The following is a 27947-nucleotide window of genomic DNA, read 5'->3' as shown; positions in this document are numbered from 1 at the left end:
AGTAATTTATTTTTTTATTGTTTCAGATTAGCAACCAGAGTTGAGAAAAAGAGAAGAAAGAAATAAGAAGCAAATGAGAAGAGAATTATGGGAATAACAACAGTTTTTCCTAAAATTTTCTTCTCATTTGTTTCAGAAACAAGTGATACAGAGTTAGTAAAGTGTATAATAACCAAAAGAGACGTGAGAATATTGTAAAAATGGACTATAGTAGTGATGATTCAATGGACGATCCCGATTTCTGTCCCAGTATAGAAAGTTATGACGATTCAAGCGAATCAGATAGTGGAAATGAAGCTTGGAATCCACCACCTACATCAAGACGAATTTCAACATTTTCAGAGGATCAATTGCCTGCACTGCCAGATATACAGAGACGAAGAACTCCACGTTCAAAAACAATGCCACCAGACGATACAGTTAATCTTCCAAGTACTTCTGGAGCCACCTCAACAGAGATATCAGAGTCTGAATGGGTCAAACAAAAAATTGAAAACCTAGAATGGGTTATGCCAACTGCAGATGATCCAGAACAGATACCGTACACTGTGCCTTTTTCAGGAATGAAAGACATTTATACGGGTATCTTGGCAAATGCAAACCCTATTGATTACTTTGATCTTTTTCTGACAAGAGACATTGTGGAGCACATTATTGAACAAACTAATCTTTTTGCTACACAGAACCTATTAGATAACAACGACGTAGGTCCCCAAGCTCGAGCGCATTCTTGGTATCCAGTCACTGTCGACGAAATGCTCAAATTTTTGGCATTAATTGGTTGGATGGGCTTAGTGAAACTGCCTGCAATAAAAGATTATTGGAGAGTACATAAACTTTATGGACTTCCATTGGCAAGAACAGTCATGCCAAGAAATCGCTTTGAGCTAATATTGAAATACATACATTTTTCGGATAACACTGAAGCAGATACTGAGGACAGATTGTGCAAAATTAGAGATGTACTTGATAAATTTATTGAGAATTATAAGAAAATGTACACCCCAGGCGAAGACATCTGCGTCGACGAATCTCTCATTCCTTGGCGCGGTAGATTGATATTTCGCCAATATATACCTAATAAAGCAGCGAAATATGGTATCAAGGTGTTCAAGCTCTGCACTGAAAAGGGTTACACCTGGAATTTATATGTATATTGCGGAAAATCGAAAGAAAAAGACGTCGATGTTTCGGAAAAAACGGTTATGACTCTTGCGCAAGGTCTTCTTGACGAGGGAAGAACTATTTATACCGATAATTATTACACAAGCGTCCCGCTAGCATACAGACTACGACGCCGAAAAACCCACCTTGTTGGTACCCTCAGATCCAACCGAAAACATCTACCAAAAGATGTCATTGCTGCGAAATTGAAAAGAGGGGAAATGAGCTGTAAGCAAACTAAAGATGGCATTGTAGTCTTGAAATGGCGCGATAAACGGGATGTGAGAATGCTCACAATAAAAACATCTGGTCTCAAGACAGAGGTCACCCAAACTAGAAAAAGGACACCTATTATCAGGCCAGTAACCATCAGTAACTATAACAGCGGCAAAACATCTATTGATATTAGCGACCAAATGGCCACATATGGCAGTGCTTTGAGGCGTTGTACTAAATGGTACCGAAAGCTGTTCATTGAGGTACTATGGGGAACAAGCCTAGTCAATGCCCATTTTCTCTATAACAAATATTCTACCAAAAAGAAACTAACCATCACGGAATTTCGAGAACAAGTTATCACAGGACTACTTGATAGACATTCTCAGCCCTGTGTAACTGACCATCTACTTCGATGCCAAGAAGAGCCTCAGGAAATGTGAAACACTATCTTGTAAAGAATAAAGTTGGAGAAAAGGCAGTTCGCGGGCGTTGTTCAGAATGCTACAAAAAGTACGGAAGGAAAGGAATCGAAGTAAATGGCAAAGTAGTACGAGCGTCACAAGTTAACACAAAGTGTTCTGTTTGTGATGTAATTATTTGCAAAACTTGTTTCAATAATACGCATTGACTAGATTAGATATAAGATAATATTACTTTTATTCATAAAACCTTTGTTACCTTTTGATTTTTTTTATAATAAAACTAGAACATTCAAAATAATTTTACTATTTTATTCTTCCCCATACATTTTTCTTCATAATTTCTAAAAAAATTGAGCAATCCCAACCCCAATGCACCAGAAAAATCCCCTAGGCCAGAGCAATATTTGTGTAGTATAAAATATATGAAAACTGTGTGCGTTAACGATACACGAGGCTAAAGACTGGGGTGTTGTTCGTGTATCGAAAAAGATACACAAGTGTTTGTACAGTGTGTATCGAAAATGATACACATGGCGCTTAGCGTGTTAAAATACTCAACTTTTTTACTAAAATTTTTGTTCCAAATGAAACATGATTTCGAATATGATCCAAACAAAGCACAAAGACAATAGAATAATGATTGTAATAAAATATTTTATCTTACTCGTGAAGTACTTTGAATTAAAATATGTAAAATTAAAAAAAAATATTTCCATCAAAAATAATTATAATTTAAAAAGATAAAGCATATTTCTAAACATTTTTAGGTCTTAGAAATGAACGTTTTCTAATTGAATGATATGAATAAATGCCTATTTATCAGCCTGATCGAGTTTATTCACCGCCCTCGCTTACGTCATTAAAGCTCGTGCGACCATCACATCATAGATAGGACAATCGCAACAACAAAACAATTCTGCTCCGATATAAATATTTCAATAACAACATAACATGACTATTGTTTACCTGGAATGAAGTTTTATGGCGGGAAATTGGGAGGAAAATTTTTATACGTTTGCATTGTTTGTAGTTTCTGTTATCTGTTACTTTTATAAATTAATGATATCGAAAAAGGTCAATGTCAATAATATATTATCTTATAAAGGCGTTTAGTCTACTTTTATGTTTATATCTTTTTTATTTGTAAATACTAAGACTGATAGAAAATTCAAATAATCTCATTTGCGTTTAAACATTGTCCTTAAAAACCGTTTAGTTAAATTAACTTTATTTTATATTTACGGCTAATTTACGGCAGGTTTCGGCTAAGTTTTGGTACTGAAATTAAATATTGAACACTAAAATTATTTTTAACGAACTTTATTGAAAAATGTCCGCTTTTAAAATTATTTTGTTTCTTAAAAATTACAATTATCCCATATCCGTGGAAGCAAGCGTCGCGTCGCATTTTGGCAACGCGGGCGCACGGGCCGCTCGCAAGATAAGCCTGCGATTACATCAGACCGTGGCGCGTGCGCCGGCAAGTATAAATCGACCGACAGCCGCACCGTCACCTCATTCACAACTTCGCACCCAATAAATGAACAGTTAAAATTCGATTGTGGCAATGATCTACGATCTCATGCATCTACCTGATTCAGTGACTTCTTACCTGAAATACGAACAGTGGTGGCACAGTGACAATTGGTGTGACGGTCATTCCCCGCGTTTCGAGGACCAACAAAGATAACACGAACTTTCGGATCCGTGAAACAAGAAGGTAAATATTTTTGTTTAAATACTTATTATAAATGTAATAAATAACATACCTTAATTTCAATTTATAAGAAACTAATGTAAGTTATTAATTATATGTCTTCTTCAAAGTAAACTAAATACAATTTAATTTTATAAAATTTAAATAATTTTCAATAATATTTGGTACGAATATAACTATCATAATTGGTGGTAAAATAAGGGTATTGATGTCAAAATTTCAAATATCTCGTATGTTAATGATAAACTACAAATGTTTTGGTAGAGCGCAAGGGTCAAACATTTGTGGCCAAATAATCTTTTACGTCAATTGTTTTGCGATAACTTTTTGTAGATGCGATAAGAGTTCTCTTTTTATTAAGTTTTTAACATTTGTTTGTGAAACCTTACAATCATTATTTATGATACCCATCAAATAACTTTTTCTACACTGGTTTACTTCAAATACAAATTTATTTCTAAATTTAATTTCTTGAAATTCTATTACATGTAATTGAATATACATAATTAGAAAAAAATAATATTATTTAAATGAATATATTGTGCTACCCCATACAATACTACACACATTTTTATACCTTACATGCAAATACACAATAATGTATGCTCTAACGAATGCGAACAAATTTATTGATGAAAAAAGTGTTTGAAAAATAGTATTTTTGTTACAGTTTTTAACCTACTACAATTGATATAAATCATTTGAAAGATATCAACCGTTCTAAGACGTTGAAAAGAAACGACGCGTGAACTAAAAGAAGAAAGTGAAGAAATGGCCACCGTGCAGTCTCCTCCGGAAATTAATCTGACGTCGGCCCTGCCCGTGAAACAAGAGAACGATTTAGATTTGGTCGCATTAACAATGGCGGCTTTACGCCTTGTAAATCCCTGGTCTGTGGACACCTCAAACAAATGGTCGCAGCGTATCGAACCAGGAACTCCTGAAGCAAAAGATCGCGTTATCACTTTGGCAGAAGTGTCTCTACACGATACCCCTAAAGATTGTTGGGTAGTCATTTACGATAGGGTCTATGACATCACGGATTTTCTCGATGAGGTAAGCCATACCTTCTTTTGTTATTTATTTAGTTTTTATGATAAATATAGTATAGAAATAATAATTTTAAATGACGATTTTCATAGATTAGTAATTATATAAATAAATATAATAAACTTTTTACAATCAAGCTTTATTAAACTTAACAAAGATTTTAAGTTTATTAGAAAAGCAGGCTTTGGCTAATAAGACATAATTTGTTTTACAGCATCCTGGTGGAGATGAGATTATGTTAGAATACGCTGGACGAGACGCAAGTACCGCTTTTAGGAGTTCGGGGCACTCTAGGATAGCCACTAAAGCGCTGGACCGCTTTTTGCTTGGAGAGCTCCCGATACACGAACGCATGTATCGCCGACCTGGAGGCATTCGTCTTAGCGATATACCTGAATGAAACATTTTAGCGTTTCATATTTTTTTATTCTTAGTTTTATAAGCTACATTGTTCAAACCTTATTTAATTGTTGCTCAGCTTAATTATCGCAAACTCTTATCGTGTAAACTTTCACATTAATAAGTAAATAAATTATTAAATATAGTTACTGTTAATAGGGCGACCATCGTGTCTCGAGATAAGAACCTTTGTAAAGATTTTGCCAGTATTATCTGGTATATGAATAGAATGTGGTATCACATTTTGCATTTATTAAGAATTGCTTAGTGTAAAAATATTGCTCTCATCAGTATTATGTATATGTGTTTTCACACTTTCTTTTATGTCCATGTATTTGTATTTCAAAAGTTCCTATATTTTAAGTCTTCTTATTTTAAAATAAAAATGCTTTTAAATGTCATTTGACTTTTTTTTATTTCCTTAATTTTATTTTTAATGTCGCAATCATTAATATAAAACACTGAAAATTATATAATTGATCCTTCCATTAAGTTATCAAAAAAGGAAAAGTGAATTCTGGAAAAGGATTATGGGTTTATAATTTTTTAATATGTACACATTTATTGTTTTTATCCGTCTTACGATTCTTTATTGTTAATCACCTCTTATGTTTTAAAAGAAAATAAAAGAATGATTATCAATACATATACAATACAATACAAATACTCTTTAATGTACACTATCAGAAAAAAAAATTTGCACCGAAAAAGAAAATATAAACATGTACAAAAGGCGGTCTTATCGCTAAAAGAGCGATCTCTTCCAGATAACCTCTAGCATGAAAAGGACATGACAAAAGAATTAGACGGCATGGAGGATAGGATATAATAAAAATGTAACGGATTGCTGTCTGTACATAGAAGATGTATGAGAAAAAATAATTATTGGGACCTTTATGAACGCAAATAGCACTCAAAATAATGATTGTAAGAATTTTTGTCTGTTTATGTTTGTCAGTGCGTTTGTGCGCGCTAATCTCAGAAACGGCTTATTTAGATGTAGTTTTTACTAATATATTGTGGTAAGCTTAACTTAATATTTAGTTTTTGTTTCATGTCTATCGGTTCATAAATAAAAAAGTTACGCCAATTTAAAGAATCTCGTTGAACATGTAAATACTCAAAACGCGAACGAAATCGCAGGCACAGCTAGTAGGAATATAAAAATATTTTTGTAGCAAAAAAGTTAAGTTAAATTAAGTTTTAATAATATGAGTAAAATATTACGTACAAAAAACGCAACCAACCGCACGTATAATCACTACATAGTATAAAACAAAGTCGCTCTGTCCCTATGTCCCTATGTCCCATTTTTTTTATGTCACCAGGTCGGCAAACAGGCGTACGGCTCACCTGATGGTAAGCGATTACCGTAGCTTATAGACGCCTGCAACACCAGAAGCATCGCAAGCGCGTTGCCGAACCAATCTCCAACCCCCCTAGGAGCTCTGGTCACCTTACTCACCAACAGGAACACAATACTGCTTAAAAACAGTATTATTTAGCTGTGATCTTCTGTAAGGTCGAGGTACTACCCCAGTCGGATTGCTCCATATTTTAAGCAGGAAATTCCTGCTGTCCCCTACCTTTACCTTTTTTTTTTTTTTTTTTTTTTTTTTTCTTTTTTTTTTTTTGGGAGGAACAACAGCTGAGACATACAATGTACAAAATTATAGAAATAAAAAGCTACCAATAGTTCCCCACTGGTAGTCACAGAATATTAAAAAGAAAACTTACGCTACATATAAGCCGTAGTAACAATAACACGTATAGATTACAAAATGTGGTTAGTAAAATAATGTAAGTAAACAGAGTTAGGTGCAGTCAAACTAGTAGAAACAATCACATTAAAACTATGCATATGAAAAATTCTAAAACTACACAGTTACTTATTAAAGAAAGAATTACTAATTAGGTTCCTTGCAGCCGCACAGCTAGTGTTAAATAAGTCTAAGTCAAATTTTTTAGAATATGCATTAAACTTACTACCCGCCCGCCAGACAAATGAATTTTGCATATAGTTTGTGGAAACTAGTGGTGTGTGCACTAACGGATTATTACGAAAAAGTTTAGTAGGAACTCCTAAAGAGACTTTGGCTAAAAGATCAGGGCAATCAATTAAGTTACTTGTAATTTTGAAAAGATAGATTAAGTCACTAAGTTCACGTCTTAGTTCAAGCGGGAGAATATGAAATTTTTTGCAAAGTTGCAGATAGTTCTTCGAGTTATATGGTTGATTGGATTTGAAACATATGAATTTAATAAATTTTCTTTGTATGTTCTCAAGCCGCGCGATGTATGTACCGTACTTGGGGTTCCAGACCTCGGAGGCATACTCCAAATGACTCCGGACTAGTGAGCAGTATAATATTTTTATAGTTTTGATTTCATTGAAATCCACAGAAGTTCGCATCACGAATCCTAAAGCCTTAGATGCTTTGGTTATGATACTGTTGATGTGAGTATCATACAGAAGTTTAGAATCTAGCATTACTCCAAGGTCCTTAATAGAACTCACTCTCTGAAGTGTTTGACCATTCAAAGTGTAATCGCAGATTAAAAGGTTTCTCTTCCTGGTGTACGTTATAACACTACATTTGGAGGCATTTAAGTCCAAGAGATTGTTGCGACAATAATTTTCAAGTCTCAGGAGATCAGCTTGTAGATTATTGGCATCATCCTCACTTACGACTCTGGAAAATATCTTCATATCGTCAGCGAAACAGAGCAATTGAGACGAATGGAGGCAGGAGTTAACATCATTAACAAAAATTACAAACAACAGTGGACCAAGCAACGATCCCTGAGGTACTCCACTCGGAATGGTCACCCAACCAGATATATAATTGTTGACAACGACCGCCTGAGAGCGATTATCTATATACGAAGAGAACCATCTATGCAGGTCACCTCTAATACCGGCCTGATCTAACTTGTTTAGGAGGAGTCTGTGGTGTATCCGGTCGAATGCTTTACTGTAGTCAGTATAGATTACATCTACCTGAGCGCTATCCCCCATAGCAGCCAATAAAAAATCATTAAAAAGAATTAAGTTTGAAACAGTTGACCGACCCTTCAAGAAGCCGTGTTGATTGAGACTAAAAGACCCCTGGAGCGCTGCATAAATCTGATCATAAACAATTTTCTCAAAAACCTTTGCTAAAATACAGAGTTTTGAGATAGGCCTATAGTTTATTATTTTTTGTTTACTGCTTTTTTTATGAACAGGTGATATATAGGCAGACTTCCATATATTTGGCACAACACACTCTTTGAGGGAACGTTTAAATAGTAGATAGACAGGGAATGCAAGCGATACTGCACATTTTTTTAAAAAACAAGCAGGTATTTTATCAGGTCCAGCCGACTTAGAAACATCTAGGTTAAGCAGCATCTTTTCGACTATCTTCGGGCACACCGTTATGCTTGAAATATCTGAGACAGTTGGAGTGGTTACTGCCGTGACTTCACTTAAATCAGGAGAGAAAGTACTAGAAGCGAGGAACGTTGAGTGAAAAAACGAGGAAAAAGCATTGCAAATAGCCTCACCTGTATTGAGTAAATCGTTATTGTATTCCAAAACACTTGGCATGGCTGCAGACTTCGACCTTGATTTATAATACGACCAAAAGTATTTCGGATTTTCTGTAATTGAACTTTCAATAGATCGCATGTATCGGGTGTAACATTCCTGTTCCAAGATTTTGGCTCTAGTACGTAGAATCCGAAAAGATTCTTCGTCAGACCTATTACCATACGTCTTAAACTTTTTATAGTATTTAGATTTTTCTTTTAGGACTTTGATTAATGCTCGGGAGAACCACTTAGGATGTTTTTCGTTAGAAGATAATTTGACGGGAACATGTTTATCTTTTATTGAGTCCAGCACACTATAGAAGTGCGCAAGAGAGTCATTTATAGATTTAGTCGAAACAATGTAATCCCAGTTTATGTTTAACAGTTCTGAGTTAATTTCGTTATAATTAGCGCGATGGTATAGATACTTCTTATACCGAGGACGGTTCAGAATGGGACAACAAACGGTGCTCATTTCGATGGTTAATGCGCCGTGGTGCTGATCGACAGGTACCAACGCGCAAGCACTGGCGTCACATACGGTGACAGAAACATTACATAAAACGAGGTCTAGCGTTCTCTTATAGTCGTTCGTGATACCGTTATATTGTTTTAAATTTAAGGAGTTTATTTCATCTATAAGGAACGTCTCGGCCTCGGTATAGTAGTTGGTGGGGTTAAACGAGTTACTGTCGTCATCGTTAGACGGTATCCATAAAATTCCGCTGAGGTTGAAGTCCCCAACAATCAAATACTGATCATTTGGGTATTCCATATGAGTTCGAGTAACACATGAGAAATAATTACACAATTGTTGTGAGAATGATAAGCCCTGATTTTGGTTACATAAGTAAAGAACACAGACGTGCAACTTGCGTTCAAAAGTACCAGTCCTATATGTTACCGTTATCCATAAATCCTCCGCACTCGAGTGGAACTCAGGCCGGGGGGTGACTAGCAAGTCGCGGCGGACTGCAATTAACACACCACCTCCCCTAGTCTGCCCCGTTAAGCTGTAATCGCGATCCCTACGAAATACCATATAACGTCCATCGAAAATTTCTGTGTTAAAAATACTGTCAAGAAGCCAAGTCTCAGTTAACATAATAATATCGTACGAACACAAACATACATTACGATAGAATACCGTAGTTTTTGTGCGCAATCCCCGAACGTTTTGATAATAAATATTAATTAATGAAGTATTTACCATAATCTACTAAAAGGTGACCAGTAGTTGCATTGACACATAATAATTATAATGATTAAACATAATATTGTATAAATTATAACAGCTATAACCCGTAGAATATTTAGTATTTGATTATGTCCGGTGCAAAATAGCAGCACACCAAACAAAAACACTATGACGTACTTTGAAATTAAGTAGTGCGGGTAGTAAGTTAGAAGCAAAGAGGTGTTGACAATAAAATGTAATAAGTGCGAAGACGATAGATATATGTTAAATAGATTCGTCGTTAAAGGACGGTTTAAACAATAGACGCCCGGCCGGCAAGCAGGTAATAAAATATAGATTCTCAAACTATGTCTGGCAATTTTGTAAACAATAAATAAAAGAAAAATAATACTAAATACATACAATAAAATACAAATTAAAGAAGTTTGTTTAAATCTAATTCTTTTGAGATAATTTGAACAGGAGACTTGTCATTCTTTCTTACATGTATTTTACCATACTTAACCCATACATAACGGTATTCTTTATTCTTAGCGAGCTCTTTAGTTTTAGTCAATAATTTCTTCAATTCCGGGACAAGATGGTCATTAATATATATAAAACGATCTTCTGCAAACCCAATTTCTTTTGTTGTTATGCGCTTATGAGCTCGCGATGCAGCAATAAATTCTTCTTTAATATATCGGTTAATAAAACTAACTATAATCGACTTGTCTTTCGATCCATGTGTCGGAACACGAGCGATGTAATTAATCTGAGTCTTCGGAAATGCGTATCCCACTATTTTTGAAATGTTCTCAATTATATTGAACAGGTTCTCGTTTGTCTTAAGCGGTACACCCTTGATTTCTAAATTATTCAAACGCGACCACTGCTCACGGTTAGTATTATCCCTCTTAAGTAAAGCAACATCCTCTGAGAGTTTTAATTCGGATTGTTGTATTTTAGCAACTTGATTTTCGACATCTGATACTCTAGATTCCAAGCTTTCAAGCTTGGCACTGTTAAACTCGAAGGATTCCTTAAGATTCAGTATTTCATTCTTGATTGACTTTACATCTTCGAGAATCTCTGAAAGCTTACTGAACTGACCTTTTAGATCTTGTACCTCTGATAGAACCATCTCAATACTAACGGCACCGGGGGGAGCACATTCGGAGCCTTTGGCTGGCTTAGGGCTTGCGGACGCCAGTTTGCATTGCGGACACCTCCAACCCGCTCTACGATCGGGACCGAGTTTACGGTAACCGGCTTCAGAAATCGATGCACAGGAGAAGTCCATATTACGTTGGCAACCGTTGCAGTACACCCCATCAGTGTAAATAGAACTACAAACGCTGCACTTCATTTTTGATAATAAATTATTTTGGCCAATTTCAAGAAATATTGAGAAGCACTGGAAATTCACTCACAAGATTACGTACACGTGCTAATAGGCCCAATGCGCAGCGCTGGGCCTATTAGCACGCTATTATTATTATATGTCCCTATGTATGCTTAAATCTTTAAAACTACACAACGGATTTCGGTGCGGTTTTTTTAATAGATAGAGTGATTGAAGAGGAACGTTTATATGTATAATAACATCCATTAAATAGTGGAGAAATACTGTTATTTTTGAGGTTTCTAATGTGATTTCGTAAATAATTACATTTTTCCCGCTGACATTGCAAATGCACGCCTGAACCCTACGAGATTTATCAAAATAATGTACTAAGTATTGTACACATTGAAAAGGTCTACAGAAAACTCCGCTATGGTATATGTCTATCTCTTATGGATATCTCACAATAACATTTTTTTTGTCATTTACTTTTTACGACAAATAATGGCTAATTTTCAAAGCGATTTTATCCAATACAGCATTAGTCCTTATCTAATCAAATACCTTAAATACATTGTTGATTTAATATAGATCTATATGGCCCTTTACAGCATATGATTTAAATGAATATTTTCGAAGATATTACAGATTTAAAAATTGCAGTACGTAGCGTTTGCAGCGGTTTCGGCCGGCTTTTACTCTAAAGTTAACGCGTGCGGGCCACGGGCAGTAATGAATAAATCAAAACTACTGGATCGATTTTAATCATTTTTTCAGTGAATGACATAGGCTATAATTATATTTTATACCCGTGCGAAGCCGAAGCGGGTCGCTAGTATATGTATAATCCTATATATTTTTAAATTGTAACTATCTACTAAATTATTTATTTGTGCATGTCGCTTCGTGGAAGTATTATCTAGTTAAAGTTTCAACTCGTTAGTACAAGATGCACCTCTCCGTTTTACCCATTTTACATAAACATAGAGTCCAGTTATAATACGCTGGTCCTCTTATTATTGTCTACAAAAAATTCTAAACCATTGAGATGGTTAGAATATCATATTAAACAGAATAACATATTTAATTTTAAGCCACTTTCTTATTACATACTCGTACTAGCGGACCTGGTAGACGTCCTGCCCGGAAAACGGCTAACCAAATTTGATTGTTTACATAACGATAGCAGCGCCACCTACCGGGTCCAATTGAAATAAAAAACTACCCTATATCCCAAGATAAATACCCGGGAATTCATGACGAATTTAGTTACTCCAATCCATGCAAAATATTTACTCGCAACCCACACAGCTACCTACCCCACCCCAGCCTGCAAAATAATGATATTTGTAATAAAAAAAATACTAATTGATAGATTTTGAATTGCTCAATTCAACTACGTTGTCCTTTTAAATTGCTCACCTCAAATTATATAATTAAAAATCAAAATTTAAAAAAAAAATCAAATATTTTCAAACTCCTATATCTTTCGATGTATACAATATTTTAAATTGCTCAAAGTGTTAAAAAACTGCTCAAGTTGCATTTATAATTGCTCAAGTATAGTTTGGAACAGATCCACTTCCCTTAATTTTTAAATAAATATAAATAGTTTGAACAAATAAAATATTGATATTTGTAAAAAAAAAATACTAATCGATACATTTTCAATAGCTCAATTCGACTACGTTGTCCTTTTAAATTGCTCACCTCAAATTATTTAATTATAAATTAAAAAGTCGTTGAAAAATATTCTTTTATCAATATTTTCAAACTCCTATATCTTTTGATGTATACAATATTTTAAATTGCTCAACGTGTTATAACACTGCTCAAGTTGCATTTATAATTGCTCAAGTACAGATTTGAACAGCTCCACTTTCCTTAATTTTTAAATAAATATATAAAGTTGGAACAAATTTAACGTTTATATCGATAAAGTGAGCGCTGCAGATGCGCATAGACAATGATGGGAAGCCAAAAAAATTGCGGATATTCGTTATAAAAAGATGCTAATCGTTCGATTTTCAATAGCTCAATTCAACTACGTTGGCCTTTTAAATTGCTCACTTCAAATTATTTAATTAAAAATCAAAAAAGTCGTTGAAAAAAATTCATTTATCAATATTTTCAAACTCCTATATCTTTTGATGTATACAATATTTTAAATTGCTCAACGTGTTAAAACCCTGCTCAAGTTGCATTTATAATTGCTCAAGTACAGATTTGAACAGCTCCACTTTCCTTAATTTTTAAATATATATAAATTGTTTGAACAAATAAAATAATGATATTCGTAATAAAAAACATACTAATCGATAGATTTTCAATAGCTCAAATCAACTACGTTATCCTTTTAAATTGCTCACCTCAAATTATTTAATTATAAATAAAAAAAGTCGTTGAAAAATATTCTTTTATCAATATTTTCAAACTCCTATATCTTTTGATGTATACAATATTTTTAATTGCTCAAAGTGTTACAGAACTGCTCAAATTGCATTTATAATTGCGCAAGTACAATTTGGAACAGCTCCACTTTCCTTAATTTTTAAATTAATATAAATAGTTTGAACAAATTTAACGTTTATATCATAAGACAGGTGAACGCTGTGCGTGCGCATAGACAATGATGCGAAGCCAAAAAATTGCGGATATTCGTAATAAAAAAGATACTAATCGATAGATTTTCAATAGCTCAATTCAACTACGTTGTCCTTTTAAATTGCTCACCTCAAATTATTTAATTACAAATAAAAAAAGTCGTTGAAAAATATTCTTTTATCAATATTTTCAAACTCCTATATCTTTTGATGTATACAATATTTTAAATTACTCAACGTGTTAAAGAACTGCTCAAGTTGCATTTATAATTGCTCAAGTACAGATTTGAACAGCTCCACTTTCCTTAATTTTTAAATAAATATATAAAGTTGGAACAAATTTAACGTTTATATCATAAGACAGATGAACGCTGCGCGTGCGCATAGACAATGATGCGAAGCAAAAAAATTACGGATATTCGTAATAAAAAAGATACTAATCGATAGATTTTCAATAGCTCAATTCAAATACGTTGTTTTTAAATTGCTCGCCTCAAATTATATAATTAAAAATCAATTTTTTTTTTGTATACATCAAAAGATATAGGAGTTTGAAAATATTGATAAAAGAATATTTTTCAACGACTTTTTTGATTTGTAATTAAATAATTTGAGGTGAGCAATTTAAAAGGACAACGCAGTTGAATTGAGCTATTGAAAATCTATCGATTAGTATCTTTTTTATTACGAATATCCGCAATTTTTTGGCTTCGCATCATTGTCTATGCGCACGCACAGCGTTCACCTGTCTTATGATATAAACGTTAAATTTGTTCAAACTATTTATATTTATTTAAAAATTAAGGAAAGTGGAGCTGTTCCAAATTGTACTTGAGCAATTATAAATGCAATTTGAGCAGTTCTGTAACACTTTGAGCAATTAAAAATATTGTATACATCAAAAGATATAGGAGTTTGAAAATATTGATAAAAAAATATTTTTCAACGACTTTTTTTATTTATAATTAAATAATTTGAGGTGAGCAATTTAAAACGATAACGTAGTTGAATTGAGCTATTGAAAATGTGTCGATTAGTATTTTTTTTTTTACGAATATCATTATTTTATTTGTTCAAACAATTTATATATATTTAAAAATTAAGGAAAGTGGAGCTGTTCAAATCTGTACTTGAGCAATTATAAATGCAACTTGAGCAGGGTTTTAACACGTTGAGCAATTTAAAATATTGTATACATCAAAAGATATAGGAGTTTGAAAATATTGATAAAAGAATATTTTTCAACGACTTTTTTAATTTATAATTAAATAATTTGAGGTGAGCAATTTAAAAGGACAACGTAGTCGAATTGAGCTATTGAAAATGTATCGATTAGTATTTTTTTTTTTACAAATATCAATATTTTATTTGTTCAAACTATTTATATTTATTTAAAAATTAAGGGAAGTGGATCTGTTCCAAACTATACTTGAGCAATTATAAATGCAACTTGAGCAGTTTTTTAACACTTTGAGCAATTTAAAATATTGTATACATCGAAAGATATAGGAGTTTGAAAATATTTGATTTTTTTTTTAAATTTTGATTTTTAATTATATAATTTGAGGTGAGCAATTTAAAAGGACAACGTAGTTGAATTGAGCAATTCAAAATCTATCAATTAGTATTTTTTTTATTACAAATATCATTATTTTGCAGGCTGGGGTGTGGTAGGTTTAAATTTGTTCCAACTTTATATATTTATATAAAAATTAAGGAAAGTGGAGCTGTTCAAATCTGTACTTGAGCAATTATAAATGCAACTTCAGCAGGGTTTTAACACGTTGAGCAATTTAAAATATTGTATACATCAAAAGATACAGGAGTTTGAAAATATTGATAAAAGAATATTTTTCAACGACTTTTTTAATTTATAATTAAATAATTTGAGGTGAGCAATTTAAAAGGACAACGTAGTCGAATTGAGCTATTGAAAATGTATCGATTAGTATTTTTTTTTTTACAAATATCAATATTTTATTTGTGCAAACTATTTATATTTATTTAAAAATTAAGGGAAGTGGATCTGTTCCAAACTATACTTGAGCAATTATAAATGCAACTTGAGCAGTTTTTTAACACTTTGAGCAATTTAAAATATTGTATACATCGAAAGATATAGGAGTTTGAAAATATTTGTTTTTTTTTTAAATTTTGATTTTTAATTATTTAATTTGAAGTGAGCAATTTAAAAGGCCAACGTAGTTGAATTGAGCTATTGAAAATCGAACGATTAGCATCTTTTTATTACGAATATCCGCAATTTTTTTGGCTTCCCATCATTGTCTATGCGCATCTGCAGCGCTCACTTTATCGATATAAACGTTAAATTTGTTCCAACTTTATATATTTATTTAAAAATTAAGGAAAGTGGAGCTGATCAAATCTGTACTTGAGCAATTATAAATGCAACTTCAGCAGGGTTTTAGCACGTTGAGCAATTTAAAATATTGTATACATCAAAAGATATAGGAGTTTGAAAATATTGATAAATGAATTTTTTCAACGACTTTTTTGATTTTTAATGAAATAATTTGAGGTGAGCAATTTAAAAGGACAACGTAGTCGAATTGAGCTATTGAAAATGTATCGATTAGTATTTTTTTTTACAAATATCAATATTTTATTTGTGCAAACTATTTATATTTATTTAAAAATTAAGGGAAGTGGATCTGTTCCAAACTATACTTGAGCAATTATAAATGCAACTTGAGCAGTTTTTTAACACTTTGAGTAATTTAAAATATTGTATACATCGAAAGATATAGGAGTTTGAAAATATTTGATTTTTTTTTTAAATTTTGATTTTTAATTATATAATTTGAAGTGAGCAATTTAAAAGGCCAACGTAGTTGAATTGAGCTATTGAAAATCGAACGATTAGCATCTTTTTATTACGAATATCCGCAATTTTTTTGGCTTCCCATCATTGTCTATGCGCATCTGTAGCGCTCACTTTATCGATATAAACGTTAAATTTGTTCCAACTTTATATATTTATTTAAAAATTAAGGAAAGTGGAGCTGTTCAAATCTGTACTTGAGCAATTATAAATGCAACTTCAGCAGGGTTTTAACACGTTGAGCAATTTAAAATATTGTATACATCAAAAGATACAGGAGTTTGAAAATATTGATAAAAGAATATTTTTCAACGACTTTTTTAATTTATAATTAAATAATTTGAGGTGAGCAATTTAAAAGGACAACGTAGTCGAATTGAGCTATTGAAAATGTATCGATTAGTATTTTTTTTTTACAAATATCAATATTTTATTTGTGCAAACTATTTATATTTATTTAAAAATTAAGGGAAGTGGATCTGTTCCAAACTATACTTGAGCAATTATAAATGCAACTTGAGCAGTTTTTTAACACTTTGAGCAATTTAAAATATTGTATACATCGAAAGATATAGGAGTTTGAAAATATTTGATTTTTTTTTTAATTTTGATTTTTAATTATATAATTTGAGGTGAGCAATTTAAAAGGACAACGTAGTTGAATTGAGCAATTCAAAATCTATCAATTAGTATTTTTTTTATTACAAATATCATTATTTTGCGGGCTGAGGTGGGGTAGGTCACACAGCTGCATGTTTTACGATGCCGCCATATTGCGAGCACACAGCTGACACCTGACAGCACCCAAATATGCGTTCCGTTTATAAAATTCGCCTACAACTCCCGCGGCGTTTTATACGCTAGCGGAACGGCAATTTCAGCTGTCGTGGTCGATAGCGTTATGGGCCTTTAGTGGAACGTGGCCATTAAGTCTGTAACAGCTGATTGTCAGTGTCATTTCTGTCATAATATGTCTAAATAGTTATTTAAAGTATTTGCTTTTATTTATTGTTGATATAATTAACTGCGTATCAAATAAAATTTTGATGAAATTCCTTATGTTATGTTTGTTCTTGGCTAAAATTTAAAATGACTGTTCATTGGAGCTCGGAGATCATGAAATGGGAGTACAGAGAGTTACAAGCAACGGCAATGTCCGTTGACTATTCCGGTAATAATGTGCTGCTTGCTGGACGAAGGTGGCTTGCTATAAAATCGATTAGTCTAGACGATGATGGAGGTGATATTGTAAAAAAATATCCCCGTCACAGTAAATATGACGCTGCTGGTGCTGAGTGGTGCCAAACCTATCCAGGACAAAAACTCTGTGCTATTGCGGTAAGTAAATATAAACAAATATATTTGTTTGATACGTTTCTTGATAACAATTATTAATAACAATAAAGCTTGTTTTAATTCAATCACAAACTGCTACTATAGCTGCTACTGCTAAAAGTTCAATAAAATAGAACTTGAAATAAATAAACATAAGAAAGTATTTGTAATAGAGCAATCAACATGTGGATGTATACGAGTGGCGCGCGGGAAATGATTTGACGTGTATATGTTCTCTCCGTGGACACACTCGTGTTGTCAGCGACACACACTTTCACAGACAAGATCACAACTTGATCGCAACATGCTCTATAGATACGTTTACCTACCTTTGGGACTTGAGAGATACGAGAAAGCCTATAATATCATTAAGTGCTGTAGGTAAGATATAAATTCAACTTTTCTTTGCTTTTTCTCTATAATAATATAGTGTTAGTTTGGTAAAGGCCCTCGTCCACCATCGCAAAGGAAGGATCCTCCGACCAGATGGGAGTTGTGTCTGGTAGGCTACTGCACTAGCGGTTGTTGTCTGGTTCTTGTATGTATGCTCTATCGCTTGGATAACTTTTAATATTGCGGTGGATACGTCAGTTTTTCAGTTCGTATGTGGCGAGTTAGATATCTCTACAAATGAAACTAAAATTTGTAATTTAATGCTTTATCATTACATATTTGCAAATTATCCTTTTAACCTTTGAGAATTTGTAAAAAATAATATTGTTATAATTTAACAGCTGGTGCTTCACAAGTACAATGGAACAAAGTGGCATCTCATTTAGTTGCCACTGCTCATGACGGTGATATAAAAATATGGGATTATAGAAAAAGCACTACACCATTGCATTATATATCTGCTCATCTTTGCAAAATCCATGGAGTCGACTGGAGTCCTCACCACGAATACCAACTTGTAACATCTAGTCACGATGGTAGTATTAAATTCTTTGATATTAACAATGCAAGACGACCAGAAAATGTTATAATGACAAACTTCCCAGTGTGGAGAGCTATTTATACACCATTTGGTAGCGGCCTCTTAACCATTGGAGTTGGATGGGGAGGCTTGCCACGAGCAGAACAAGCTGGTGTCATTGGTATCTGGATAGGTGGATCTCTTACTCACAGATTAGTGGGGCACACAGACACTGTGCAAACCATGGTGTGGAGACCAAATACACTGCCGTCTAACTATCAACTTGTCACATGGGGAAGGGATCAGACTCTGAGACTGTGGACAATGCATACGTCGTTATTAAAAATGTGCCTACACTATCTACCTGATGATACAGAATATGACGATAATAGTGATTGTAAGTTTCTTTCTTTAACATTTTCTTAAATTATTGATTGTTTTATGTGATATTGATAAATTTAAGTTTTCAGCAGTAAGCTACGCATCTACTGTTAGCAGCTCAATGAACGACCTCTCAGTAAGTGAAAAGGGACAGGAGATACAAATGGTATGACTAATAATATTGTTCATTAAATTGCTATTTGTATATAAAAATAAATGTTATTTTGTACAATTTTATTTTTGTCTTACCCGCACTAGAAAATTCCAACATATCATATCAAAAATCGACCGTTCCAGCAGGGATCGTCTAAGCGACCGTGGTCGAATATACAATCATCATATAAAAAATTTCGATCTAGCGAGTACATCGTTCCATAGCTTAATTGGCTAGAGCACCGACACGATCAGTCAGAGATGCAGGTTCGATCCCCGCTGGAACAGTCGATTTCTGGTATGATATTAAAAAATGTTTATAAACGTTATTTTCAGAACAAGATAGTACACAAAGCAACTACCTCAATAGATGAAGAATTTGAATCAATTAGAGAGATGGCTAATATTGAAGTTACAGATATGAATATAGAGACTAGAACCTGCCAGATACATTCTGAGCGCAACTGTTACACTGCCAACTTACAAGTGACCTTCCCAAGAAATGTTACCGAACAAACTATACCCAAGTTTTCTTGGTTATCTGGAACTAATGTCGATAGCTCAACTACCATAAAAATTTTACAAGCTATCAATAGAACAGCGTATAGGAAAAAGAAGGAAGGACACAGATGTTTGTTATACTGCCTAAAAACTTTAGCAACGTCAATAGATGAGGTATTTTTCATTTGATTATATTTTATAACTAGCTGACCCCGCAAACGTTGTTTTGCCTTATATTTTATTAACCCTCTCAATCCCCCCTCTTATAACTTAGTGTTATGAATAATAGATGTTGTTCGATTCTCAGACCTACGCGATACGCACACAAAATTTAATAAGAATCGGTCAAGCCGTTTCGGAGGAGTTTAACTACACGAGAATTTTATATATTAGATATAGAGAAACCCATATTTTAACAAAGTTGAGAAATTTTACACCTTTTTTTTTATTTTTTTATTTTTTTATTTTATTGTTAAGGAACACAAACAGTTAAAAATAAACACATACAATTAAAGTTACAAACATAATACATAAACCAAAACTGTGTCCACAAATAGGTTTAACACGATCAGCTTTCGCCAAAACTAAAAGCAAGAATACATTTGTTAAATAAGTTAAAAATCAACATTAGCATTTAAAAACTAAATTAAGGCTACAACTACAGGCAAAGGAAGAAACATTACGAAACAACTATACAAACTAATACTAACTTACTTACTTAATAACTAATAATAATACTAAATACTAACTTAACTATATATATATATAATAGATTATATTATTTTTTCAATGCTTTAATTATTTTTCCTACTTAGATTCCGGTTAAATCTATTGAAGATTCAGATTCAATGAAGTCAAGTCAGAGAAGTCAATCAGAAAGTGAGAATGCAGGCGATTCTTGCATTCCTTTTCCTAGAACATGTGGTGCTAAATGGTGCGGGGTCAGCACACTTGTGGTATTCAACAGACCACCAAACGCAAGGCGTTTGTCATTAAAACATGAAACAGGAACTCCGAGATCTATGTCATCGTTGTCATTGACGCCAGGATTTTTCGGAGCCAGCTATACGTCTGTATCACCTCACGCCACTACGACCCCATCTCCAACAAACGCATCTGGCTTTCCGCAGTTATATCACAGACATGCATCAAATTCTATCACCACTTTCTACTTTCAAGATCGATGGGTATGACTACAATTCTAATAAAAAAAATTGATATGTAGTGTGTAGAACAATAATTATTAATTTTAAAAAAGTTTAACTTTTAACATACAAAGCCAGAGAGAATCTTTTTCTGAGGAATTTAATAGGAGGATAAAATTTTGAAGTATAAAGTCGAAGATAATGCGCGGGCAATTTCAATTATGTATATGTAGAGTAAAACAGCCTTAGCTTCTTACCTACTTTTTTAGTACACAGGGATATACACAACTACATAATTTAATTTTAGTGTTTCTGTAATAAAAATTCTATTAAAAAATTGTATATCTTGTACCGAAATAGCCAGGGCCTGTTTCACCAGCTGTGACAGCAGATTTTAAGAGCAGAGGGTAAAATAGGCCATTAGGGCTTGCTTCATGTCAATGAATAAACTACAAATTTTAAATTCTCAATTGCGAATTGAAATATCCCAAAAATCATTTTAGAATTCAATGGTAAAAAAAAAATTACTTTATAACTTTTATACCGTCATAAGTCAGATAGCATTAACTGCAAGTGGTGAATCAGGCCCTTAGTAATGTTAATTTTAGTAACCATGTACTACGTGATACATTAAAATTTCAGAAAGCACAAAGTCGTAGAGCTGGTAGCATGCGCAGTCGCGGAAGCATATCATCTTGCACATCCCCTCGAGTAGTTCTGTATGCTGCAAATAATCTCTTTCCATTGAATAGGACTCTAGCAGAAAAATATGTTATAAACGCAGATAATCCTGTCGGTACGTATTATCCATAGTTTTATAATACTTAGTCTTGTCTTTTTTAGACAATTTCGTGATTTTCAGTCAAGTAAGTATGAATGTCCAAATCCATGGTTGAATTTTCATAGAAAAAGGCATAGATATTCAAATCCTACGTTGTGAAATAAAGTACTAAAAAAAATATTGAAACATAAATGCACCATTTTTTTAAAAAGTTTAAATTCGTATAGTGAGTTCAACTTAAAAAAAAGTATTTCAAGCTGTTAATTCCGTTCTATATTGTTGTACTTGTGCTATAATTTATTTATTTTATTTTATTTGGAACACCAACAGCACATAAGACATTATGGTATTCGCATATGGATTTACAGGTATTCGCATATGGATGATAAAATGTGATTGTATTTATATTTAGATATGTGTGAGAGGAATGCTAAAGTGGCGACAGAGGAAGGAGAAGGCGAGTTGGCACACGCGTGGGGTCTGGCTGCACTCGTAGCTAAATCACTGGCCACGCGACCAATTGACCATCTCGTGTCCAGTGAGGAGAGTATGGGGTGGGCTGGACACCCTCTGTGCTGTAACCTCGTACAAGCTCTGTGAGTCATCATTCACGCTAATGACTTTCGCCTCTAGCTGAAACATTTTGCATTTTATGCACAGTCAAAAAATTGGAACTGTGCTGGACAACCGCAGTGTTGACAAGATGTCGACTTTAGAATTGGTTTTGTTACTGCGATTGACACTATATAATTATATTCGAATTCGTCCATCGTACCCGAAAACGCGAGTCCTAAACCCAATAATATCGAATGCTGTATGAAACTCTAAAATTGAACCTTATTTAACAATTATAACTTTATTTTATCTGAAGTAATTTCACAACAACTTTATACTTTTAATTGCTTTAAGGTGCGTTATATTTTGAAGGCTGATTAATTAGCACTTTTTGTCACAGGATATCACATTATGCTAAATCATCAGACCTTCAAATGGCGGCTATGCTGACTTGTGCATTTCTAGTGTTCAACGAAGCTAGCAACTCTAGTTCTCAATCTATCACTAGCACCTCTAGTTGCGTGAGTATATCTACAAAATAGTTATAAGACAAAAAAAAAATTAAAAAATGGTAAAATAATTATTTACACAATAAATGCACTTTTCAGGATAACAGCATATCGCCGTACAGTACAATAAATCAATATAGCGAAATAAGTGCCGATGGATGGGCTCTACCAATTATCCTTCGGAGTAATTCGTGTTCAGAAGCTGAAAACTTAAATACAGAATATTCGGTCGCAACTAAGTCCGATCCATCTTCTTCTTGCGTCATCGACGAAGTGACGGTCCATCTTTACAACTGCTACAAACGAGCGTACGCTGACGTACTACATCGGTGGCAACTTATATATAAACGAACAGAGGTATTTTGAATTAAGTCAATTTTAGACAGATCAATTTTTTTTTTTCAAAGATTTGTGAATTATAAATATGTTGTTGAATGCAAAACATCATCTGCTCATCTGAAAATATGAAATATACTGTGTATGGATTTTGTAACCTCACTAGGTAAATAATAAATACAGAAAGAGATTCTAAATGTTTAATTGTCAAATCTTATGTTACGTTTGATGCCTCGGCAAAACTCATCAGATTTTTAAAGTGAAACTTCTTCAGGCGTATGAGGGGTAAAATTTTTACGGATTAAACGCGTCACGGCGTCACGAATTTTTAAACATCCATACCACGTTGAATACACCGGCTCTCGCCCGATCACCGACGTTAAGTAATGTCGGGCGCGGTCCAGTACTTGGATGGGTGACCGCCTCGGAGCATTGCGTGACGTTGGTTTTATTTTCAAATTTTTTTTTTAATTTATTCTTTTCAATGTGTGTCAAAGAAGTTTTACTTCTGACATGTGTACTTTGTACGCACGCAATTTTTTTTTTATTCGTATTTTGGCGCATTCTTACATAAACGAGGCATCCGGTGGACTCATTAAAACTTTAAATCGGTTCGCAGGTCATGAAGCTGGTTCGCAGCCGCGGCGGGTGCGCTAGCGTGGGTGAGGCGGCGTGGGAGTGCATGCGCTGCGGGCGCACCGTGCGCGGAGCCGCGTGCGGCGCGTGCCGCCGCCTGGCGCTGCGCTGCGCCGTGTGCGGCCGCGGCCTGCGCGGGCTCGCCGTCGCCTGCCCGCTGTGCGCGCACGCGGCGCACGCGCACCACACGCTCGCCTGGTGAGTCTCGGACTGTCTGCGGGCGCACCGCACCGTGCGGCGCGTGCCGCCGCCTGGCGCTGCGCTGCGCCGTGTGCGGCCGCGGCCTGCGCGGGCTCGCCGTCGCCTGCCCGCTGTGCGCGCACGCGGCGCACGCGCACCACACGCTCGCCTGGTGAGTCTCGGACTGTCTGCGGGCGCACCGCACCGTGCGGCGCGTGCCGCCGCCTGGCGCTGCGCTGCGCCGTGTGCGGCCGCGGCCTGCGCGGGCTCGCCGTCGCCTGCCCGCTGTGCGCGCACGCGGCGCACGCGCACCACACGCTCGCCTGGTGAGTCTCGGACTGTCTGCGGGCGCACCGCACCGTGCGGCGCGTGCCGCCGCCTGGCGCTGCGCTGCGCCGTGTGCGGCCGCGGCCTGCGCGGGCTCGCCGTCGCCTGCCCGCTGTGCGCGCACGCGGCGCACGCGCACCACACGCTCGCCTGGTGAGTCTCGGACTGTCTGCGGGCGCACCGCACCGTGCGGCGCGTGCCGCCGCCTGGCGCTGCGCTGCGCCGTGTGCGGCCGCGGCCTGCGCGGGCTCGCCGTCGCCTGCCCGCTGTGCGCGCACGCGGCGCACGCGCACCACACGCTCGCCTGGTGAGTCTCGGACTGTCTGCGGGCGCACCGCACCGTGCGGCGCGTGCCGCCGCCTGGCGCTGCGCTGCGCCGTGTGCGGCCGCGGCCTGCGCGGGCTCGCCGTCGCCTGCCCGCTGTGCGCGCACGCGGCGCACGCGCACCACACGCTCGCCTGGTGAGTCTCGGACTGTCTGCGGGCGCACCGCACCGTGCGGCGCGTGCCGCCGCCTGGCGCTGCGCTGCGCCGTGTGCGGCCGCGGCCTGCGCGGGCTCGCCGTCGCCTGCCCGCTGTGCGCGCACGCGGCGCACGCGCACCACACGCTCGCCTGGTGAGTCTCGGACTGTCTGCGGGCGCACCGCACCGTGCGGCGCGTGCCGCCGCCTGGCGCTGCGCTGCGCCGTGTGCGGCCGCGGCCTGCGCGGGCTCGCCGTCGCCTGCCCGCTGTGCGCGCACGCGGCGCACGCGCACCACACGCTCGCCTGGTGAGTCTCGGACTGTCTGCGGGCGCACCGCACCGTGCGGCGCGTGCCTCCGCCTGGCGCGGCTCTCTTTTTAATTCCCCATTCAGTCATTTTTTAAGCCCCTTACGCAAAAAGAGCAGTGTTGTAAGTTTAACACCAATGTCTGTCTGTGACTAAACGCTTCACGTGTACCAGTATAACCGTTACAATCACAATTACATTTTAACCTTAACTTCTGCTGCAATGAACTTAATTTGTTCAAAACTTACAACAAACATATCGTCTTTTGATCCACTAGGTTAGTTTCGAAATGTACATTGGCAAACAAGCGTACGGCCCACTTTATAGTAAGCTTTACCGCGTAGCCTACGGACGTCTGAAACACCAGAAGCACCGCAAGCGTGTTGCTAACCACAGATGTGCATAAAGTGTACGTGTCTGCAACATTTCACAGTACATAGGAAAATACCGGATTATTTTGTGAGAGTGAACATTAGGGACTTATTAACTAGACGGATAAACTAAGTGTGTAGATAGTGATAATTAAGATTAAAATAAAAAATTAAAATAACGGGAATCCAATTTCTTTTAAACATTTTATCGATGATCTGATCTGTCTTTCTGTGAAGTTGTTTCAAGTGCATGACACGATACTAAAACACAAACGATTTTAAAATTTATGTCTGTCTTTCTGTTTGTCCGTGTTAACCCGAACCGAATTTTAGGGGACTTTCACTCAAAGATAAAGGTGGTTGTGGGGCAATATATAGGCTACATTTTTTATCCCGGTATTCCCGCGAAATCGGGATTTAAGCAAGAAAAAACCATGTTTACCACGCCCGAGTACTTACCGCCCAGAGAGATATGAAATAACCAGACGTTTTTTATTAACTGCGACAATTTTTGAGAGCAAAGCTATACGTCTATACTAACATTATACCTACAGCTGAAAAGTTTGTTGGATTATTGGTTGTTTAAACGCGCTCATCTCAGGAATTACTGGTTCGAATTAAAAAATTCTTTTTTATTGAATAGCATTTACCGAGGAAGGTTATAGGCTATTTTTTCTTCAAATTAACGCGGGTGAAACCGTTGAGCACAGCTAGTTCATCATTGCAGCCTATACAGTCCACTGCTGGACATAGGCCTCCACAAGTTTACGCCAAAAATAACGTGAACTCATGTGTTTTGCCCATAGTCACCACGCTGGGCAGGCGGGTTGGTGACCGCAGTACTGGCTTTGTCGCACCGAAGACGCTGCTGCCCGTCTTCGACCTGTGTATTTCAAAGCCAGCAGTTGGATGGTTATCCCGCCACCGGTCGGCTTCTTAAGTTCCAAGGTGGTTGTGGAACCTTGTTATCCCTTAGTCGCCTCTTACGACACCCACGGGAAGAGAGGGGGTGGCTAAATTCTTTAGTGCCGTAGCCACACAGCACCACAGCTAGTTATTAATAGAAATAAAGCGCCTTGTTGCTTCAGAACTACCGAATTAAATTTAAAATGATAATAAAATAGTGCGTGCGTACAAACTACGCATGTCAGAAATGAAACTTCTCTGGCAAACTAATTTTTAAGTTTGACAAAATCGTTGGTTTTTTATCCGTAAAAATTTTAACCTCATGCGCCTAAAGAACTTTCACTTCAAAAATGATATAAAAAATGTCCCAAATTGTAAACAAAATTGTTCGTCTTAAGTGTGTTTACATTTCTTTCAATAATATTGTTCTTCGCCTTCAGGATCTATCGCAAACGCGATACTTGATAAAGCCATTAAACAAAATTATTTACTCAAAAATATATCTATTATTCTTATTTAGTTAAAAAATACAATTATTAAAAGTATTTAAACTTATCAGAATAATGATATATTCAATCATATTTTTGTAGGTTTGCCCAGCACGATACCTGTCCAGCCGGATGTGGCTGCAAATGCGTTATCGATGGTAATTCGTCATGGAAAGGAACAAAATACGTGTAACGCATGAAAATGACCAGAAATTTGAAAAATATACAACACTATAGGACGTTTTAATGATAATTTTAATGGTTTAGAATAAAATAACGATATTTTAAATAAGAAGACTGCCGCTTTTTGTACCTATAGGTATAGTAAGAAATAAATGAATACAATCAAACGTTTTACGGAGCTTTATTTAACAAATTTTCCTTAAATCACATTTGTTTAAATGAACAAAATTAATGGTGCGCAAGAATATCATAAGTCGTGAGTTCAAAAATACAAAGTAAATTATATTACGTCGCTGTAATAGCAAATATCGTCAGTATAACACTGACAAACCAAATAAAACAAATCTATGTAACTATATCCAGTTTTAATACAAAAACTCGGTAGCTTTAAGCTATTGAACCATTTAAAAATTTATGAAAGTGTTAATCTAAATTTCGCGAAAACAGCGACGCTAATACATACAATATTAACCTAAATGGGTTACTTCAGTCTCATTGAAGCATTTTTGCAAAATCGCTTTTATTTATATCCTTAAGAAAATGATCCACGATTAGAATCTCGTATTGTTTCCTTTAGCTCCAGATTATAATGAAAAAATTAATAATCCAATCTGTCCCAGTGACTTTACATATAACTTAATTTTAATAACTGAAGTTGATTCAAGATTCAAGTTTTTTGGATGTATTGTAAAAATCTTCATTGAACTATAGTTTAATCGTTACTATAATTTCATTTCGACACAAGTACATAATAAGTATCTTGTTTGTATATATAAATATATTAGTAAAGCATTTCAATACGAAGGGTTGTATTTCTAGATTATTGCTATTTTTATTGCAATATTCCTATCGTTTTAAAGGGTTTCAAATATTACAAAAAGTAGGGCAAAAATTTGTCACATATGTAAGTAGCTTAATGTAATGTTAAAAGTATCATCTTCCAGTTAGATGGTAAAAGATATAC

At 35.7% G+C, this 27947-nt stretch overlaps 4 protein-coding genes across 5 annotated transcripts; 3 read left to right on the top strand and 1 right to left on the bottom strand.

Annotated features, from left to right (window-relative positions):
* The first annotated feature begins 200 nt into the window (after positions 1-200).
* LOC123667972 (piggyBac transposable element-derived protein 4-like) lies at positions 201-1823 on the top strand. The gene has a single exon (XM_045601802.1). The coding sequence runs from the start codon at positions 201-203 to the stop codon at positions 1821-1823; it is 1623 nt and encodes a 540-aa protein (XP_045457758.1).
* Positions 1824-3456: 1633 nt separating this feature from the next.
* On the top strand, positions 3457-5372 carry LOC123669219 (cytochrome b5-like). The gene is made up of 3 exons (XM_045602844.1): positions 3457-3525; positions 4193-4578; positions 4787-5372. The coding sequence occupies exons 2-3, from the start codon at positions 4294-4296 to the stop codon at positions 4970-4972; spliced, it is 471 nt and encodes a 156-aa protein (XP_045458800.1). The 5' UTR covers positions 3457-3525; positions 4193-4293; the 3' UTR covers positions 4973-5372.
* Positions 5373-10160: 4788 nt separating this feature from the next.
* On the bottom strand, positions 10161-11093 carry LOC123667950. Its single transcript, XM_045601782.1, has one exon. It carries the CDS (start codon positions 11091-11093, stop codon positions 10161-10163), a length of 933 nt encoding a protein of 310 aa, XP_045457738.1.
* Positions 11094-17603: 6510 nt separating this feature from the next.
* On the top strand, positions 17604-27154 carry LOC123669583 (GATOR complex protein WDR59). 2 transcript variants are annotated; one of them, XM_045603183.1, is made up of 12 exons: positions 17604-17852; positions 18023-18230; positions 18584-19159; positions 19236-19309; positions 19633-19971; positions 20613-20984; positions 21585-21738; positions 22136-22319; positions 22679-22799; positions 22887-23144; positions 23743-23957; positions 26903-27154. In XM_045603183.1, the coding sequence occupies exons 1-12, from the start codon at positions 17604-17606 to the stop codon at positions 26991-26993; spliced, it is 2841 nt and encodes a 946-aa protein (XP_045459139.1). In that variant the 3' UTR covers positions 26994-27154. The 2 variants fall into 2 exon arrangements, 1 of the variants encoding a protein (XP_045459139.1); XR_006745773.1 differs by lacking the exons at positions 17604-17852; positions 18023-18230; positions 18584-19159; ... (6 more) ...; positions 22887-23144; positions 23743-23957 and adding an exon at positions 24952-25035 and having other exon boundaries at positions 26903-27047.
* The last annotated feature ends 793 nt before the right edge of the window (positions 27155-27947 follow it).

This window comes from Melitaea cinxia, chromosome 3 (genome assembly GCF_905220565.1).
Source record: "Melitaea cinxia chromosome 3, ilMelCinx1.1, whole genome shotgun sequence".
NCBI classification, from domain to species: Eukaryota; Metazoa; Arthropoda; class Insecta; order Lepidoptera; family Nymphalidae; genus Melitaea; species Melitaea cinxia.
Note: the sequence above shows the minus strand (reverse complement) of the source record. Positions and strands in the feature narration are given on the sequence as shown.

What these genes read in the sequence shown, in the direction of transcription:
- LOC123667972 (XM_045601802.1), top strand. Translation starts at nt 201, where the DNA reads ATGGACTATAGTAGTGATGATTCAATGGACGATCCCGATTTCTGTCCC.
- LOC123669219 (XM_045602844.1), top strand. Translation starts at nt 4,294, where the DNA reads ATGGCCACCGTGCAGTCTCCTCCGGAAATTAATCTGACGTCGGCCCTG. An exon ending in TCACGGATTTTCTCGATGAG is followed by an intron (nt 4,579 to 4,786) that starts GTAAGCCATACC and finishes TTTGTTTTACAG; the next exon opens with CATCCTGGTGGAGATGAGAT.
- LOC123667950 (XM_045601782.1), bottom strand. Translation starts at nt 11,093, where the DNA reads ATGAAGTGCAGCGTTTGTAGTTCTATTTACACTGATGGGGTGTACTGC.
- LOC123669583 (XM_045603183.1), top strand. Translation starts at nt 17,604, where the DNA reads ATGACTGTTCATTGGAGCTCGGAGATCATGAAATGGGAGTACAGAGAG. An exon ending in AGGGACAGGAGATACAAATG is followed by an intron (nt 19,310 to 19,632) that starts GTATGACTAATA and finishes CGTTATTTTCAG; the next exon opens with AACAAGATAGTACACAAAGC. An exon ending in TAGCAACGTCAATAGATGAG is followed by an intron (nt 19,972 to 20,612) that starts GTATTTTTCATT and finishes TTTCCTACTTAG; the next exon opens with ATTCCGGTTAAATCTATTGA.